We start from the raw sequence: 17,451 nt of genomic DNA, 5'->3' as shown, positions 1-17,451 counted from the left end.
TTTCCATATTGCCATACGTCTTTAGCAACTTTCAGAGAGGGGTGACTGATTTCTTTTGAAATTCTCTGATGACACAGTTTGCGATGAGTTTTGCGTGGAACGCAGGGAAATAAAACGGATATATAGGTGACATATTCTAACCACTAATCCACACACTTCCGCCTACAACGACCCAAAATAGTATACTGTTCGTCACCAACATAGTACTGGTTTTGAAATTCCGGTACTGATACAGAATCTATATTTAGTCAACCGATTATATTCTGAACTGGAGCAGCCCGTAAATGGGTTATTGACACAGGAAGTAAATATACCAATTCTGATTCAGGTGCTTTTCGCTTTCGTTGACAACCTCGATGTCCCCTGATCGTAAACATTCCAAATGATATCAGGTGCCAAGAGAAAGAATAATGATGAATCTTCCGTCTTATGCAAGAAGAAGGAAGTTGCACGCCAAAGATGGAGAATCTTAGCAGAGGTAAGCATGCATGAGGAAAGGTCAGACAGAAGAGGTGGACTGCCCTTCATTTGTTTCACACAGAAAACTCTTGAGACAGATCGCCCGAGACAGATACCGTCGATACCGTGAGGAAATCAAACACCAATAACAAAAATAAATTTTAAAAAGGCTATTTGTACGAACGTTGAATTTTTTACCAAACAAGATGTATAAATTTACAAGTATGTATCAACCCAATGGTCTTTATTGTGGACACACGAACAATAATGAGACAAATAAAATAGATGGAAGAATTAGCTTATCTGAGTATATGTCAATTGTTATTGATACGATGTTTGGGAAGAGTCAAATTGTTTTCATTACTCTCAACGTTATTTGTTTGTTGTCCATTATTAAGAAGATTGGGTTGGTGTAATTGTAAATCACTGAATGTACGTCTTGTATGGTCAGAAATAAATTAAACGATTCAACAATTATACTTTTCTTGTCTTTTAATTCAGGATTTAGGAACGTTCGCTGTCTAGCTGTTTTGGTCCCTGATACTGTCATAGACCTATAATAGGTCCCTGATACTGTCATAGACCTATAATAGGTCCCTGACTACTGTCATAGACCTATAATAGGTCCCTGATACTGTCATAGACCTATAATAGGTCCCTGATACTGTCATAGACCTATAATAGGTCCCTGATACTGTCATAGACCTATAATAGGTCCCTGATACTGTCATAGACCTATAATAGGTCCCTGATACTGTCGAGGGAGATACCTTAGAAAGCTATGCGTATGTGTATGCATGTGTGTGTGCGTACATGTGTGTGTGTGTGTGCGTGTGCCTTTGTGGTTGTTTTTTTTATAAATTTCATCAATCTGTGTGTGTGTTTGTGTTTGCACATGTCTATAGTAACAAAATAAAAGAATATCATTGGTAGATGCAGCATGATTTCAGAGTGTGGTACATGTATGACAAAATACCTGTGCAGACACTGAATGGGAAAGGCAGTTCCGAGACCCAGCAGTCGGCGGTGTCTGTGCGGAGGTTCCAGAGCTACGGCCTGCTGCACACACACCAGGTGGAGGATCCAGTGACAGAGGAAAATGATGCTACCTGGTATCAATACACCTGTCCCACTCTCCCTCACTTGACCATGAAAATCAGGTACTACCAATCATCAGTGTTCACAGTAAAATAATACCTTTGTTTTAATGTCAAGATGATTAGACAGTCTGTGGATCTGTCTCCAGAATGAACTGAATGAATTAAAGAATGCATTTTGTATGTAATCAATTGAAATTTAATCATCCTTAAAATCAGTGGATGTAGACCTGTCTATTTATGACTTGTGCTGTACAGTTTTCTCAAAATGGTGATGAATCCAATGTAATTTCATTATGTTTGTTTAGGCTTGACGAGGACTGTTAGGTGTGTTTCAAAGAACAGCAGAGTGGTCAAAAATTGTGGATCTGCATACATTCAATCATTGCAATATAAATGTGTAATGGAATGTGTTTCTCTGTTTGTCCGTGTGTCTCCAGATTGCAATGAAAGCAAATTTTGTTTTCTGCATTATCAGAGGAACTCAAGTTGCTGCTTCAGTATTTGCCAGTTATTGAGTTAAACTTTGATTTGCAGGCATGTTAAAGAAACTATCCGACCCCAGGATCTGCTTGGGTTCAACAACACCGGCAACGTCTGTGAGTAGTGTTCATAACATGTAGTGTGTTTTGGGATGTAAAGGAAGACATGGAAACATTGTGTGTGTGTGTGTGGGGGGGTGATTACGAACTCATGTAAATGTTAGTATTGATTCCAAAGAGATGCTGAGAGCAATGTCTGAATCTGTTTTCTGATGAAGGTTATCAGTGATTTCTTTCTTTTACACATTTATTGTTCACAGTGCTATGATTCTTGCCGAGATTGAGTCTTATACAGAGCACTAGTAGATGAGGTGTTGTAATGTGATCCTTATTATGTGGAGTGTTTTTGTTTGTATTTCTTCCTTGATACATGCAACTTGACAGACAGACACACAGACAGATATAAAGACGTACAACTGAATGACATAAAACAGCCATCCAAGTAGAGACACAGACAGATATAAAGACGTACAACTGAATGACATAAAACAGCCATCCAAGTAGAGACACAGACAGATATAAAGACGTACAACTGAATGACATAAAACAGCCATCCAAGTAGAGACACAGACAGATATAAAGACGTACAACTGAATGACATAAAACAGCCATCCAAGTAGAGACAGACAGATATAAAGACGTACAACTGAATGACATAAAACAGCCATCCAAGTAGAGACACAGACAGATATAAAGACGTACAACTGAATGACATAAAACAGCCATCCAAGTAGAGACACAGACAGATATAAAGACGTACAACTGAATGACATAAAACAGCCATCCAAGTAGAGACACAGACAGATATAAAGACGTACAACTGAATGACATAAAACAGCCATCCAAGTAGAGACACAGACAGATATAAAGACGTACAACTGAATGACATAAAACAGCCATCCAAGTAGAGACACAGACAGATACAGAGACGTACAACTGAATGACATAAAACAGCCATCCAAGTAGAGACACAGACAGATATAAAGACGTACAACTGAATGACATAAAACAGCCATCCAAGTAGAGACACAGACAGATACAGAGACGTACAACTGAATGACATACAACAGCCATCCAAGTAGAGACACAGACAGATACAGAGACGTACAACTGAATGACATAAAACAGCCATCCAAGTAGAGACACAGACAGACATAAAGACGTACAACTGAATGACATAAAACAGCCATCCAAGTAGAGACACAGACATGCAGCCACACACACAAACAGATGCTTGCTCACCTGTGAACACAAATGGAATGATGACTTATGTTACAGGTGTGTGGCCATCAGAGGAAGTCATGGCTTACTACTGCCTGCAGCACATTGATGATTTCAGGTGGGTGGCTTTGTCATAATAAAACTGTTGACTGCACACACACACACACACACACACACACACACACACACACACACACACACACACACACACACACACACACACACACACACACACACACACACACACACACACACACACACGTATGCACGCCAGCTCAAATCCACCCCTGCCCCTTCCCCACTCCCATCCATTCTGCCTCCTCTCTCACCATCTCTCTCCTCTCTCACCATCTCCCTCCTCTCTCACCATCTCCCTCCTCTCTCACCATCTCCCTCCTCTCTCACCATCTCCCTCCTCTCTCACCATCTCTCTCCTCTCTCACCATCTCTCTCCTCTCTCACCATCTCTCTCCTCTCTCACCATCTCCCTCCTCTCTCACCATTTTCTCTCCTCTCTCACCATCTCTCTCCTCTCTCACCATCTCTCTCCTCTCTCACCATCTCTCTCCTCTCTCACCATCTCCCTCCTCTCTCACCATCTCCCTCCTCTCTCACCATCTCTCTCCTCTCTCACCATCTCTCTCCTCTCTCACCATCTCCCTCCTCTCTCACCATCTCCCTCCTCTCTCACCATCTCCCTCCTCTCTCACCATCTCCCTCCTCTCTCACAATCTCTCTCCTCTCTCACCATCTCTCTCCTCTCTCACCATCTCTCTCCTCTCTCACCATCTCTCTCCTCTCTCACCATCTCCCTCCTCTCTCACCATCTCCCTCCTCTCTCACCATCTCTCTCCTCTCTCACCATCTCTCTCCTCTCTCACCATCTCCCTCCTCTCTCACCATCTCCCTCCTCTCTCACCATCTCCCTCCTCTCTCTCATTATCTCCCTCCTCTCTCACCATCTCCTTCCTCTCTCACCATCTCTCTCCTCTCTCACCATCTCCCTCCTCTCTCACCATCTCCCTCCCCAATAAACATGCCAGAACTGGGCCATTGCTGGCTTTTTGCTGGCAAGTTTGGTAAAGCTGGCCATAAAAAAACCAACACTGGGCCAATTATGGTTTGCCAACAAAGGCCCAGTTATGGCTTGCCATCACTGGCCCATCTCTGGCATTCCAGTAATATTGTCGGCCAGTAAAATGCCTTAATTGGCCCACTGTTGGCACGCCATTGATGGCCCAGTGCTTGTTTGCCAGCATTGGGCCATAGGTGGCGTTTTGCTGGCAATTATAGGTGGGTTTTTGCTGGCACGCCAGCAATGGGCCAATGCTGGATTATTGCTGGCAAGAAGATCTGCGACAGCACAGCGGTATGACTTTCTCTCTTGGAGTGACGTAATGTACAAACAAATGTCGAAATAGCTTGACGTCACTCGTGATGATGACGCATTGTCAACTAAATCCGGCCCGCGGTGGTTCTGCAGATGTCCGGTTATTTGTTTTGCATTCAACTTCAAGGAATTTCCAAAGCACCTTCTTCGATTTCAGTACGCGTCCGATCTCCTCCGGCTAGAAGCAAGCGTGGTGAGTTTCACAAACAGTTGTGTGAGCAGGTCGTCGCAACGGCGTTAGATCTAGTATCTTCTTGTTCTTTTCCTCCGTTGTCGGTCTTTTTTTCAACTTTCTTCTGCTGGACGTTTGAGTCAGTTCGCAAAATATAATAGACTTTAAGAAGTCGTCCTCTCTGTAAGAAAGAATCTGCGCGCGTGTGTGTGTGTGTGTGTGTGTGTGTGTGTGCGCCCGCGCGCGCGGTTGTGTGTGTGTGTGTGTGCGCCCGCGCGCGCGGTTGTGTGTGTGTGTGTGTGTGTGTGTGTGTGTGTGTGTACGTGTGTGTGAGCCTTTTTCCTTTCTTTGTGTGATTGAGTTTGTTTTGTCTCTGTCAAAAGAAAAGCACCATAGGCATAAACACCATAAGCTTACTTGTAACCAAACAAATTGCATCTTGTGAATGTTGACATTGAGTATGTGTCTATTCACTCCAGGACAAAGATTTGTGCAAGTGTCTGACTGCCCAACTGGATAAGATGCAGCTCGCCTGGGTCTCAGTTCCTGAGAGAAACGCAAGAGAGCTGTCCGAGACAACGTAAGCTTCGCAGGTTAGATCAAAATACATGTATATTCCTGTTGACCCCTTACTTCTGCTTGGCATTTTAGTCAGTTCAGAAAATATGATAGATTACAAGAAGTCGTCCTCTCTGTGAGAATGCCTCTGTGTGTGTGTATGTGTGTGTGTGTGTGTGTGTGTGTGTGTGTGTGTGTGTGTGCGTGTGTGTGTGTGAGCACGCATGCGTGCGTGCGTGCGTGTGCTGTTTGCTTGCATGCGTGCGTGTATGCTTGCGTTTGTTTGGTTGTTTGGTTGTGTGTGTGTGTGTGTGTGTGTGTGTGTGTGTGTGTGTGTGTGTGTGTGTGTGTGTGTGTGTGTGTGTGTGTGTGTGTGTGTGTGCGCGTGTGTGTGTGTGAGCGCGCGCGCGTGCGTGCGTGCGTGTGCTGTTTGCTTGCATGCGTGCGTGTATGCTTGCGTTTGTTTGGTTGTGTGTGTGTGTGTGTGTGTGTGTGTGTGTGTGTGTGTGTGTGTGTGTGTGTGTGTGAGTGTGTGTGTGTGTGTGATATGGAATAATGAATTAAAACCAACAAAACTCGTTTGCTTTCATGTTTCAGAAGGTGAACGGCAGGAGAACTTGAGAGTTTCAATGGCTTCACAAACAGACTTACCATAGGCTACGACGTCAGGACAAAGAAAAGAAGCGTTATCTCAACGTTGCGGATGCGAACAGAGAAATGACAGAATCAAGACAATCCTACGGAGGTTTACTGGGAAGTGAACAAGAAACATTCTGCCTTTGGTCATCATGTCTCGAGTGTGAAATTTAGAACGCTGTACAAATAAAATAAACCAGTGAGCAACTGAAAACAAAGCGTACGTTTCTGTAATGCTTCGATAATGAGTCGTTGCTGTTTGGAAGCTTTACATTTGTTTTGTTTTTAATCTATATTACTGTATTGTTGTTGTGCCCGCTATAACTGCGTTGATGACGATATTCTGTCAAAACCACCGCCTTTACTTGCCAGATAAGTTACACGACAAATGTGATTAGCATTTCAATTGCATTTTACTGATATGATGAATTTGATAATTACGCATATATGCATATTGCTAATGTACAGCTTGACAGCATTGCCCTTTGCTTTATTTGCGCACGTCTTGCCGCCAGCATGTGTTGAAAAGTCCATTGATGTGCTGTGTTTTGTCATTGTTATTACATTCACAGTAAAAATGACAAAACAAAGCATATTTATAGACTTTCAACAACCATCTATGGGCTAACAAGACTGTGCAGGTAGAGTACATGAATAGAGCCGTCATGCTACCAGAATCAGTGGTATTGGTATATTTACTGCAACTTATTGGCATTTTGCTGGCAATGGTAATGACAGAAATATGGCATTATGCCGGGCCACAACTGGCCCGGTAATTTCAGCAGGTAAAGGGCCATTAACGGAAAATATATGGAAAACAGTTTTTTTTATATAAAACTAAAAACCTGCAAAATGCTGGCGAAATGCTGGGTTTTTGATGGCAAGCCATCAATAAGCCATCAAATAAATGATGGGATTTTGCTGGCAAAATTCTGGCAAAATAATGGCAAAATGATGGCAAGCCATCAAAAAGCCATCAAATACATGATGGGTTTTTGCTGGCAAATTGCTGGCAAATTGCTGGCAAAATGATGGCAAGCCATCAAAAAGCCAGCAAATAAATGATGGGTTTTTGCTGGCAAAGTGCTGGCTTGCCAGTGATGGCCCATGAATTTGCCAATGTGCATACGGGTAATATGCCAGCATTGGGCCATCAATGGGCCTTTGATGGCAGTAGTTCTGGCAACTGGCATTGCCATCAAAACGCCAGCAATGGCCCAGTTCTGGCATGTTTATTGGGCTCCATGCATGATTTTTACCGGTACAATGTATTTGTCTGAATATCGGGCGGTTTATTCAGGATTTATTGATGGTGGTCTTGCAGGGCCAGCAACATCATTGAATTGGGGGGAGGAATGACCTGTTTGACGGGAGTTGCTGTAAGTAGCTTGGACATTTTGGTGTGGTGTGTGTGTGTGGTGTACTGTGTGGCATGTGGTGTGTGTGTTTGCAATTGTGTTTGTGTGTGTGTACGTGTGTGTGTGTGTGGCATGTGGGTGTGTGTGTTTGCAATTGTGTTTGTGTGTGTATGTTTATGCGTGTGTGTGTGTGTATGTGTGTGTGTCTGTGTGCATGTGCGTGTGTGCATGTGCGTGTGTGCAATGTGTGTGTGTCGTGTCTGCCAGTGGATCTTACATTCTGTCAGTTTATTTTATTACACTTTAATACAATTCAAAGTGCTGACTCAGTGTTTTGACATCTGTGCAGCTTGCTGTCAGTGCTGGCGCTCACCAGATAGTGCTGACTGATGGGAATGAACAGTCTGTCAGCAGTAAGTTGTCTCCCTTTTTCAGATTTTTAAAAATGGATTTAATGATTTACAATACTAATACATGCACCTTACAATTAATTTTTTCCTGCTGGTATGACGAATTCACAGAGCCAAACTTCGTTCTCTAAATTCTTTGTTTGTTTTTCTGAGACGGGCAGGAGAAGTCACAGCATGTTTATGTGACGCCATTATTTGCACTATTCACATTATGACGTCTTCTTGGTCTTTTTTTCTCGCTTTTGGCGTCAGCAGTTTTACTTTAAAAGAGGGGGTCAAGAAGAAACATCTTGGATTTGGTTAATCAGTGTCATTTGTCTGCTAACATAATGAATATATTTGATATGAAGTCTGATAGATTTTAAGTACATACTTTTAAGTACAGCCTGATATACATGTCTTGTTCTGCTAAATATTGCTGTATAGAATTGTAAACAGTGCAGTCTTTTAGTTTTGTTCAAATTCAATTTTCACTTGTTATTGAATATGGTTTTCTGATTTTATTCTCCAGATTTACAAGAGATAATCCAAGAGAACAATTCTGGTAGTACAGCTGTCAGCGCAAGGTACAAAACCTTAATTCTTAAACCTTAAATTTTTTTTAAGATAACATGAACAGTTGCATACATAGTACAGTAAGCACCAGAAACAGGGAAATACTATATTAATTTAGCGAGTTTTAAATAGAGGCACTATCAAGTGGTTATCGTGGCTGTCAGTGTGGCTCACCTCAACACCCTGTTGAAAGTTTAGCAAAGGGTTTGGTGTACAGTGGTTATCGTGGCTGTCAGTGTGGCTCACCTCAACACCCTGTTGAAAGTTTAGCAAAGGGTTTGGTGTACAGTGGAACCTGCCCTTTAAGACCTCAACAAAATGGAGAAAATCAGGTCCAAAAAAGGACGGGGTCTTAAAATGGGGGTTCATCAACAGAGATTAGGAACAGACAGTCTGAGAAAACAAAGTCTTTAAAGGGAGGCAGTCTTACATTGGGGGGCCTTAGAAGGGGGTTCCACTGTACTTGCAGTTTTCTGCCACAGCACTATATCTGCTGCATGACTTCTACCTTAAAGGCACAGTAAGCCTCCTGTAAACCATCACGGACACTGTCAGGCTTTTACACACAGTATAAACACTCACCGCTTGAGAACATCCTAGGTGCCCTCCGGAAAGAGCGAGCAATTTTCAAAGAATTTATTTTTGCGTGGTTTATCTTACCCCTGAGCCATCGTGAACCCGTGTGATCCAGTTTCCTTTTTTTCACAATTTAGTCGTGAGTTTGTGATTTCAATGCGACTCGCTGTAAGCTTATCTGCAATAGCACGTTATTGTGTACCTCTGAATCTAAAACTGACGCAACAAACGGCTGCGAACTTGTGCGGTGGCGGTTGACTGTTCAGAGGAACTGGCGCTAGGTAGAACCGTCGTCTGCTTGCCTACGAGAAAGACGTTTTGCATGACACGTTTCTGGGCTTTTCTTTTTTTAAACTTTCAAAACTTCGAATTGTACTGATCTTGTCTTGAGGAAAAAATAATTCTTTTATGATTTAAGAATGTTTGTGTAACAAGCTATCAATTTATTTTTTAGATTTTAAAAGTTAGGTCTAGCACCAAAACGAGGCGTCTGACTGTCTGTTCGCATAGTAAACGAAAATAAATTCTTTGAAAATGTCTCACTCTCGACAGAAAGCAGCTAGGAATAGGATGTTCCCGTTCGGTGAGCGTTCAAATGGAAGTATGCTTGCACTGTATGTAGAGGCTCGGGGAGCTCAGTGATGGTTTACGGGAGGCTTACTGTGCCTTTAACTTCTTGGATTTATTGCTTGAAAATAAAAATGGTTTGTTTGACTTTATGCTCTTGAGAAGCTCGCCCATTTTTACTTGAAGGCAACAGACTTTTTAATGCCCAAACCTTGTTACTTTGTGTTGTTCAGTTTCTGATTTTTGTTAGGTCTAAAAAGTGTGTTAAGCTTGTGTTGTTTTTGTCAGGTTGCTGCGTTGGGGCCCAGAGCCTGTGGACCACGATTTGCAGGGAGCGTTTGACTGTGTGCTCAGTGCAGACTGGTGAGTGTCCGTCATGGGCAGTAACAACATTCTTGATAGACTTCCACTTTTGTCATATGTTAATACAGTACGTGGGAAACCCCCCTAACCCTCTTCAGTTGGGGGGTCTTTAAAAGGGGGTTCCACTGTATGTCAGAGATTGATATTTGATGGCTGGCATAAGCCTTATGGGAAGTAAGATTTAGCACAGTATATGTGTTTATAGAAATGGCAAGTTGCATGGCAAAATAGCAAACCATGAGATTTAAAGAGAGATAGAGGTCTACTGAGATTAATGTTTTTGTTATGGGTTGCATGAAGATGAGAGTTACACCACCACTGGTGGTTCTAAAGATAGCAGTTTTATGTTGCTTTCAGTTTGTTTTTTGACGAGGGGAGGGAGCACCTCATCACCACCATCTATTCTCTCCTGAAACCTGGGGTGAGTTTGGCTTCTCATTTCATTTCATTTCTTTTTCATTACTTTATTGTCCCATCCGTGGGAAATTTGATCTGGTTATCTAGATCTGCTACACGGCCAGTATGCTCCTCTGCAAAACTTGAAAGGCTTGCTGTTACCTGAAGCCTGATGTTAATTGGACAAAGTCCACTTCACAAAGCTCGCTGCATGAAGCTTTGGCATTTCATTTTTGGTAAAAGACTTCGCAAAGTCTTCGCGAAGCCAACTTCGGGCTCAATATCAGACAACCTTGAGGGAAAATCTGAAGTATTTATCAGCGCAATGCACATGGCTTCTACTCTGACTGTGGGACGGGTTCAAAAACAGGGTAGTATAGCATTTTAGCAGACCGAAGACTTATTGTCAGAATGCCAGTTATGACTTTGTGTTTTGGTCTGTCAGTGAAGAGAGCTTGTGAACTGGGGCAACAAGTGTGTATTGTGTTTCTACTTGTGAACTGGGGCAACAAGTGTGTATTGTGTTTCTACTTGTGAACTGGGGCAACAAGTGTGTATTGTGTTTCTACTTGTGAACTGGGGCAACAAGTGTGTATTGTGTTTCTACTTGTGAACTGGGGCAACAAGTGTGTATTGTGTTTCTACTTGTGAACTGGGGCAACAAGTGTGTATTGTGTTTCTACTTGTGAACTGGGGCAACAAGTGTGTATTGTGTTTCTACTTTTGCTTCTTCTTTTTGTAAGTGTGAGTATAAGCATTTTTGTTCCTTTTTAGGATGAGCAAAATTGTTTATTCATTTTTCTTTCTGCCTGGCTTGTTCGTTGGTCAGGTGAGTGATTTACTGATAGTTTTACACATTGATTGATTGATATGTGACAGGGCCAGGCCTTAGTATTCGCGCCAAGAAGGAACGGCACATTTGATACGTTCTGCAACTTGGCCAAAACAAAGTTTGTTACGGAGCGATGTGAGCAGCATGACAACCACATCTGGAGCTTGCATTCTGAGGTGCGTTCTGGAGACACTCATTAGTCTGATAACATTATGTCGCAAAAGTGGCTTATTAGCATTTGTCGGCTTTTCGCCTGCTACTTTATGTGAGTAGTATTAAAAATGGTTGTTATAGACAGGTGATTGCTATAGAAAGGTAAATTAAACAAGACAAACACTTGTCTGTAAAGATCCTTTGGGGGGGTCAATTTGTGGGCAGATGGTTGTTAAACAAGATATGGTCGCCAAGGCAGGTTCAACTGTTGCATGAAAATTAAACCACATGAACGAGTAGACTTGCAACTATAGTCTCACTAGTTTGAAGTATGATTTGCATGTTTCAGCTGAAGGCATCCTCAGAGGCGTACAGTGAAGATCTGCACTTCCCTTTGCTGGTCAAACTCACCAAGCAGCGCGGTCAGGATGCAGACAGCAGGGACACAACTCCAGAATCACGCTGATTCCCTCCCTTTGTTCATCCTCTTGGCTTGTTATTTTGACAGTTCTCAGGCAAAGTACTAAACATTATCTCGCTTGTGTCTTCCGAGCGAGCTTCTGGACAATTTGTCAGACAAGTTTATTTAAGAGTGAGATCTGCAGGTAGACATCATGAGCGACTTTCTCCTTATTAAAGTCAGAGACATGTGCAGTGTCCTGATGTTTCCATGGCAATGGTAGGGCTTGCTCTCTGTTAGCACTGGTTTAGTTCAGCAGCAACAGGGGAACTATGTTTCGCTGTGTCTGAAGCAGCAATTCCAGCAATTTGATATACACGCTTTCAGGCAGACGGATGCCGCAAGAAAATGAATTTACGCACTAAGGAAGAATAACAATCATTCCCTGTAATTGGTGGCTTTGAGTTTTGAAACCCCTCAAGGACCTACATATATATAAAGTTCGTGTATTTGCAATTTCAAGTGCCAATCCAGGCCTACTGGCAAGTGACACATCCTGGAATGAGACAAGAAGATATATAGAGCCACACACGCTCTCTTAAAGCAGAGAATCAGTTATAGTTACATGTGATGGTGAGCTCACATGGAAAAATCATAGCATTTATGATGATCCTGTCAAATTGTATATACAGTGTTATCATTTGAAAACATGCCAAGTCTGTCAGTAGTAATGCTACAAAATGATTTTTTGTTGTTGCTACTCTTCTCTTACAAACCTTGTGATGAGCATTAACGAACAAATACTGACGGCGTAGGGGTGTCATTGTCTCTTTTATGTGTATGGCCGTTTTTACCCCGCCATTCAGGCAGCCATACGCTGGTATCAACTGTTTCTTACACGTTGTGCTACTATTACTCATTTCTCACTAATCACAGAAACATCAAGCTGTGAAACCTGTGGTAAAAGGACACCCTTGGAACGAGCCGAAGGTGTCCTTACTTCACAGGCATCCTGTCATGACAGGTGTACTCAGACTCAGATTAAAGGACATCACAAAGCGTCCTTTACTACGAGATGATGGACATCTCCAAGGGACCTCACACTGCAGGTGAAGTGATACCTGCAATGAAAGACCACCTTTTGCAGGTGAAGTGATACCTGCAATGAAAGACCACCTTTTGCAGGTGAAGTGATACCTGCAATGAAAGACCACCTTTTGCAGGTGAAGTGATACCTGCAATGAAAGACCACCTTTTGCAGGTGAAGTGATACCTGCAATGAAAGACCACCTTTTGCAGGTGAAGTGATACCTGCAATGAAAGACCACCTTTTGCAGGTGAAGTGATACCTGCAATGAAAGACCACCTTTTGACTGCAGCCCAAAGTGTCCCTACATGGCAGGGGGTCTGTCCTGTCTGTCCTGTCTTTCTTTCTTTATTTGGTGTTTAACGTCGTTTTCAACCGTTCAAGGTTATATCGCGACGGGGAAAGGGGGGAGATGGGATAGAGCCACTTGTTAATTGTTTCTTGTTCACAAAAGCACTAATCAAAAAATTGCTCCAGGGGCTTGCAACGTAGTACAATATATGACCTTACTGGGAGAATGCAAGTTTCCAGTACAAAGGACAACATTTCTTACATACTGCTTGACTAAAATCTTTACAAACATTGACTATATTCTATACAAGAAACACTTAACAAGGGTAAAAGGAGAAACAGAATCCGTTAGTCGCCTCTTACGACATGCTGGGGAGCATCGGGTAAATTCTTCCCCCTAACCCGCGGGGGGTCTGTCCTGGACAGGCATAAATGTTGGTAGAGATAAGACACAAAAGGACAACAGAAGGTGTTCTTTTATGGGAGGCGTCCTCTCATCATAATATTGTTTATTCATATTACATATATATATTTAATGATGTTCAGCATTTACTAATGCAAATAATCAAAACTATTTTAATATAAATTTACTTAACTTTAATGCTTCAGGAACACTGAAGTCCCTGTCTCGTGTATTTTGCTTTAGACGTGTTGTCTCATGTTTCTGATTAAGCTGTGGATTTATTTTTTTTAGCTTTAGTTTGTTTTTGTAATTTTGTGTGAATTTTCTTGTGGTTGATACGTTCCTTGTTTTGGGATTTAAAAACATGAAAAATTGTATGTGACCAGCAAAAGTGTCTACATGGTTAGTCGAAGCGTGTTAAGACAGAAAGCAGCATGGTTCCTGCAGTGTGTGTTTTTTCCAAACCTTTCTTTTCCTGATCACCAGGTCAATGAACTGTTTTCAAATGTTTTTGCAACAACAACAAAAGTTTGCAACTGACAGGTGCAGTTTGTTAAAAATGTATGCACGTATTTCAGAATTGTAATGTAGCAGGCAGGGTGTTCTCAAAAGTTTTGTTTTGTACTTTTTGAATGTTGTTAAAAAGTTTGAAAAGTTGACAAATAGCAAGGAGACGCTCGATGGAACAACGGTTTAAATGCAGGACACCTGTTGCCTCGGTTTTGGTTCACTCAAGTTATCTGAAAGTGACAGGTATTGGTCAGTGCTTGATGCATGAGGTGACGGTTGAAAGGTTTAAATTAATGTAGAAAGTTGGATTACACTTTGAGAGTTTTGTGTTTCATGAATTGTTTTAGAGTTTAGCCATTCCACTCTTCTGTTTGATTGCCAAATGGGTTTGTTGTTTTTGTTGTTTTTGTTTACTTGCCTTATAATGTTATTTTACTGATTGTAAATTAGGAGTGATAGGTTCTGCTGTATTCTTGTCTTTTTCAGCCATATTTTAGATTCTACCCATTCCAGAACCAGATTTGTTGTGATCCCGGTACAATAGATATTATATTCCAGTCCTGATATGATAGATGTTATATGCCAGTCCTGGTATGATAGATATTATATTCCAGTCCTGATATGATAGATATTATATTCCAGTCCTGATATGATAGATATATTCCAGTCCTGATATGATAGATATTATATTCCAGTCCTGATATGATAGATATTATATTCCAGTCTAATTCCATAGTTTCCACTTCCTTTCCTACATTCCACAGTGGTGTTTATATAAATTCCTTATTGTGTATAGTCCACTGATTAAACCAGTTTGATATTGGCTGTGCAAGTGTGTGTTTGTTACACTTCTCTTCAAACAGAAATGGTAGTGATAGGTTTGTTGTGTTTGTATATGTTTGTGTCATATTGAAATCATATCTCTGCTCTTTTATTGCTCTTGTCAATTTTTTTAATTTTGTGTTTTGTTTATACAGTGGAACCCCCCTTTTAAGACCTCCCAATTTAAGACTCCTCCCTTTTTAAGACCTGATATTCTAGGACTGTCTGTTCATAGCCTTATAAATGTACCCCCATTTTAAGACTCCCTCCTTTTTAAGACCTGATTTCTCAGATTTTTAGAGGTCTTAAAAGGGGGGTTCCACTGTACATATTTTCTAAAATGTTAGAATGAAATGTGCCAACTGTAGAAAGATAAGCATTGAAGTACATGTAGTATGTATTGTCTCAGAACTCAAAACTGTATTACCAAAGGATAAAGGTTTTAGGCTTAGCCTAATCTCCCAACCTGTCCTTTTAACATGGACAGAGAATAACGTAAACGTTAAAAATGTAAACGTCTAAGGCAACTGTGCCAGTTTTCTATCTATTGCATTCTGTAACTAATGGTCTGTATTTAATGCTTGTAGAATTCACATGGTATTTCATAAAAGCGTTGTCGCTTTTAATTAAGAATATGTTCATTTCATTCCATTTTTATCATCTTGCTGTGAAGAACATGTTTAGATGTGTTGAGTATGACTGTATGTACAACAGCTTGGGCTTGAATGTGGAAGGTGTGTGTGTGTGTCACTGTGTGTGTACGTGTGTGTGTGTCTGTCTGTCTGTGTGTGCGCATGTGCATGTGAAATAAAAATGTATAATTTCATATGAAGCTGTGTGCTGTGCTAACCTTTACCTTTGCAAAGAATCTCAGAACTTAATAGCAGCAGTTTTCAAATCCACCTGTTTTATATCGTTGTTTACATGAATAGCTTTGTGTCCATCTCATAAAAATGGAAAGTGAATCTGAATTAAGTTTACTTCTTTTATAGTCTGTATGTGGCAGTGATGACAGCATGTAGTTGAAAGCTGGGAATGATGTTCACTTTTCTGTATGTCATTACCTAAAGCGTGTGCCCTCTGAGAGTGAGAAAGAACTCTGTGTATGTGTGTTTGTGTGTGTGTAGTATGTGTGTGTGCATATGTGTGTGTTAGTGTGAGTGTGTGTGTTAACGTGATTGTTAGTGTTTGTGTGTGTTTGTGTGTGTGTGTTAGTGTTTGTGTGTGTGTGTTAGTGCATGTATGTGTGTGTCTGCCTGTGTGCATATGTGTGTTGCAATTGTTGAAATTTTTTTTACTTTGTATTCTGAACATGGGCAGATGCACAGACTTTGTGACATGCAGACACACACACAAAGTCATGTAATAAGAGACAGTGAAATTCACAGTCCAACTTGACACGCCAGTTAAACACACTCAACATAACGGATACACATTGAAGACCGTAGTTAAACACACTCAACATAACGGATACACATTGAAGACAGTAGTTAAACACACTCAACATAACGGATACACATTGAAGACCGTAGTTAAACACACTCAACATAACGGATACACATTGAAGACAGTAGTTAAACACACTCAACATAACGGATACACATTGAAGACTGTAGTTAAACACACTCAACATAACGGATACACATTGAAGACCGTAGTTAAACACACTCAACATAACGGATACACATTGAAGACAGTAGTTAAACACACTCAACATAACGGATACACATTGAAGACACTAGTTAAACACACTCAACATAACGGATACACATTGAAGACCGTAGTTAAACACACTCAACATAACGGATACACATTGAAGACTGTAGTTAAACACACTCAACATAACGGATACACATTGAAGACAGTAGTTAAACACACTCAACATAACGGATACACATTGAAGACAGTAGTTAAACACACTCAACATAACGGATACACATTGAAGACAGTAGTTAAACACACTCAACATAACAGATACACATTGAAGACAGTAGTTAAACACACTCAACATAACGGATACACAGTGAAGACAGTAGTTAAACACACTCAACATAACAGATACACATTGAAGACAGTAGTTAAACACACTCAACATAACGGATACACATTGAAGAAGACAGTAGTTAAACACACTCAACATAACTGATACACATTGAAGACAGTAGTTAAACACACTCAACATAACGGATACACATTGAAGACAGTAGTTAAACACACTCAACATAACGGATACACATTGTAGACAGTAGTTAAACGCACTCAACATAACGGATACACATTGAAGACAGTAGTTAAACACACTCAACATAACGGATACACATTGAAGACAGTAGTTAAACACACTCAACATAACGGATACACATTGAAGACTGTAGTTAAACACACTCAACATAACGGATACACATTGAAGACAGTAGTTAAACACACTCAACATAACGGATACACATTGAAGACACTAGTTAAACACACTCAACATAACGGATACACATTGAAGACAGTAGTTAAACACACTCAACATAACAGATACACATTGAAGACAGTAGTTAAACACACTCAACATAACTGATACACATTGAAGACAGTAGTTAAACACACTCAACATAACGGATACACATTGAAGACCGTAGTTAAACACACTCAACATAACGGATAC

General features: G+C 40.9%; 1 protein-coding gene and 1 long non-coding RNA gene across 2 annotated transcripts in view; both read left to right on the top strand.

The window, feature by feature from the left end:
- LOC138952154 (uncharacterized) overlaps nt 1–15,896 on the top strand; it is a 34,104-nt gene extending 18,208 nt beyond the window's left edge. Inside the window, exon 2 of the long non-coding RNA XR_011451312.1 lies at nt 13,157–15,896. This is a non-coding gene — a long non-coding RNA (uncharacterized lncRNA). The remainder of the gene's footprint in view (nt 1–13,156) is intronic.
- Nucleotides 322–15,769, top strand: LOC138952150 (calmodulin-lysine N-methyltransferase-like). Its single transcript, XM_070323750.1, has 11 exons — nt 322–478; nt 1,444–1,619; nt 2,094–2,155; nt 3,377–3,437; nt 7,400–7,454; nt 7,783–7,846; nt 8,355–8,409; nt 9,830–9,904; nt 10,262–10,325; nt 11,180–11,308; nt 11,635–15,769. The coding sequence occupies exons 1-11, from the start codon at nt 383–385 to the stop codon at nt 11,749–11,751; spliced, it is 954 nt and encodes a 317-aa protein (XP_070179851.1). The 5' UTR covers nt 322–382; the 3' UTR covers nt 11,752–15,769.
- Nucleotides 15,897–17,451: the final 1,555 nt, after the last annotated feature.

Source organism: Littorina saxatilis, linkage group LG17 (assembly GCF_037325665.1).
Source record: "Littorina saxatilis isolate snail1 linkage group LG17, US_GU_Lsax_2.0, whole genome shotgun sequence".
NCBI classification, from domain to species: domain Eukaryota; kingdom Metazoa; phylum Mollusca; class Gastropoda; order Littorinimorpha; family Littorinidae; genus Littorina; species Littorina saxatilis.
Note: the sequence above shows the minus strand (reverse complement) of the source record. Positions and strands in the feature narration are given on the sequence as shown.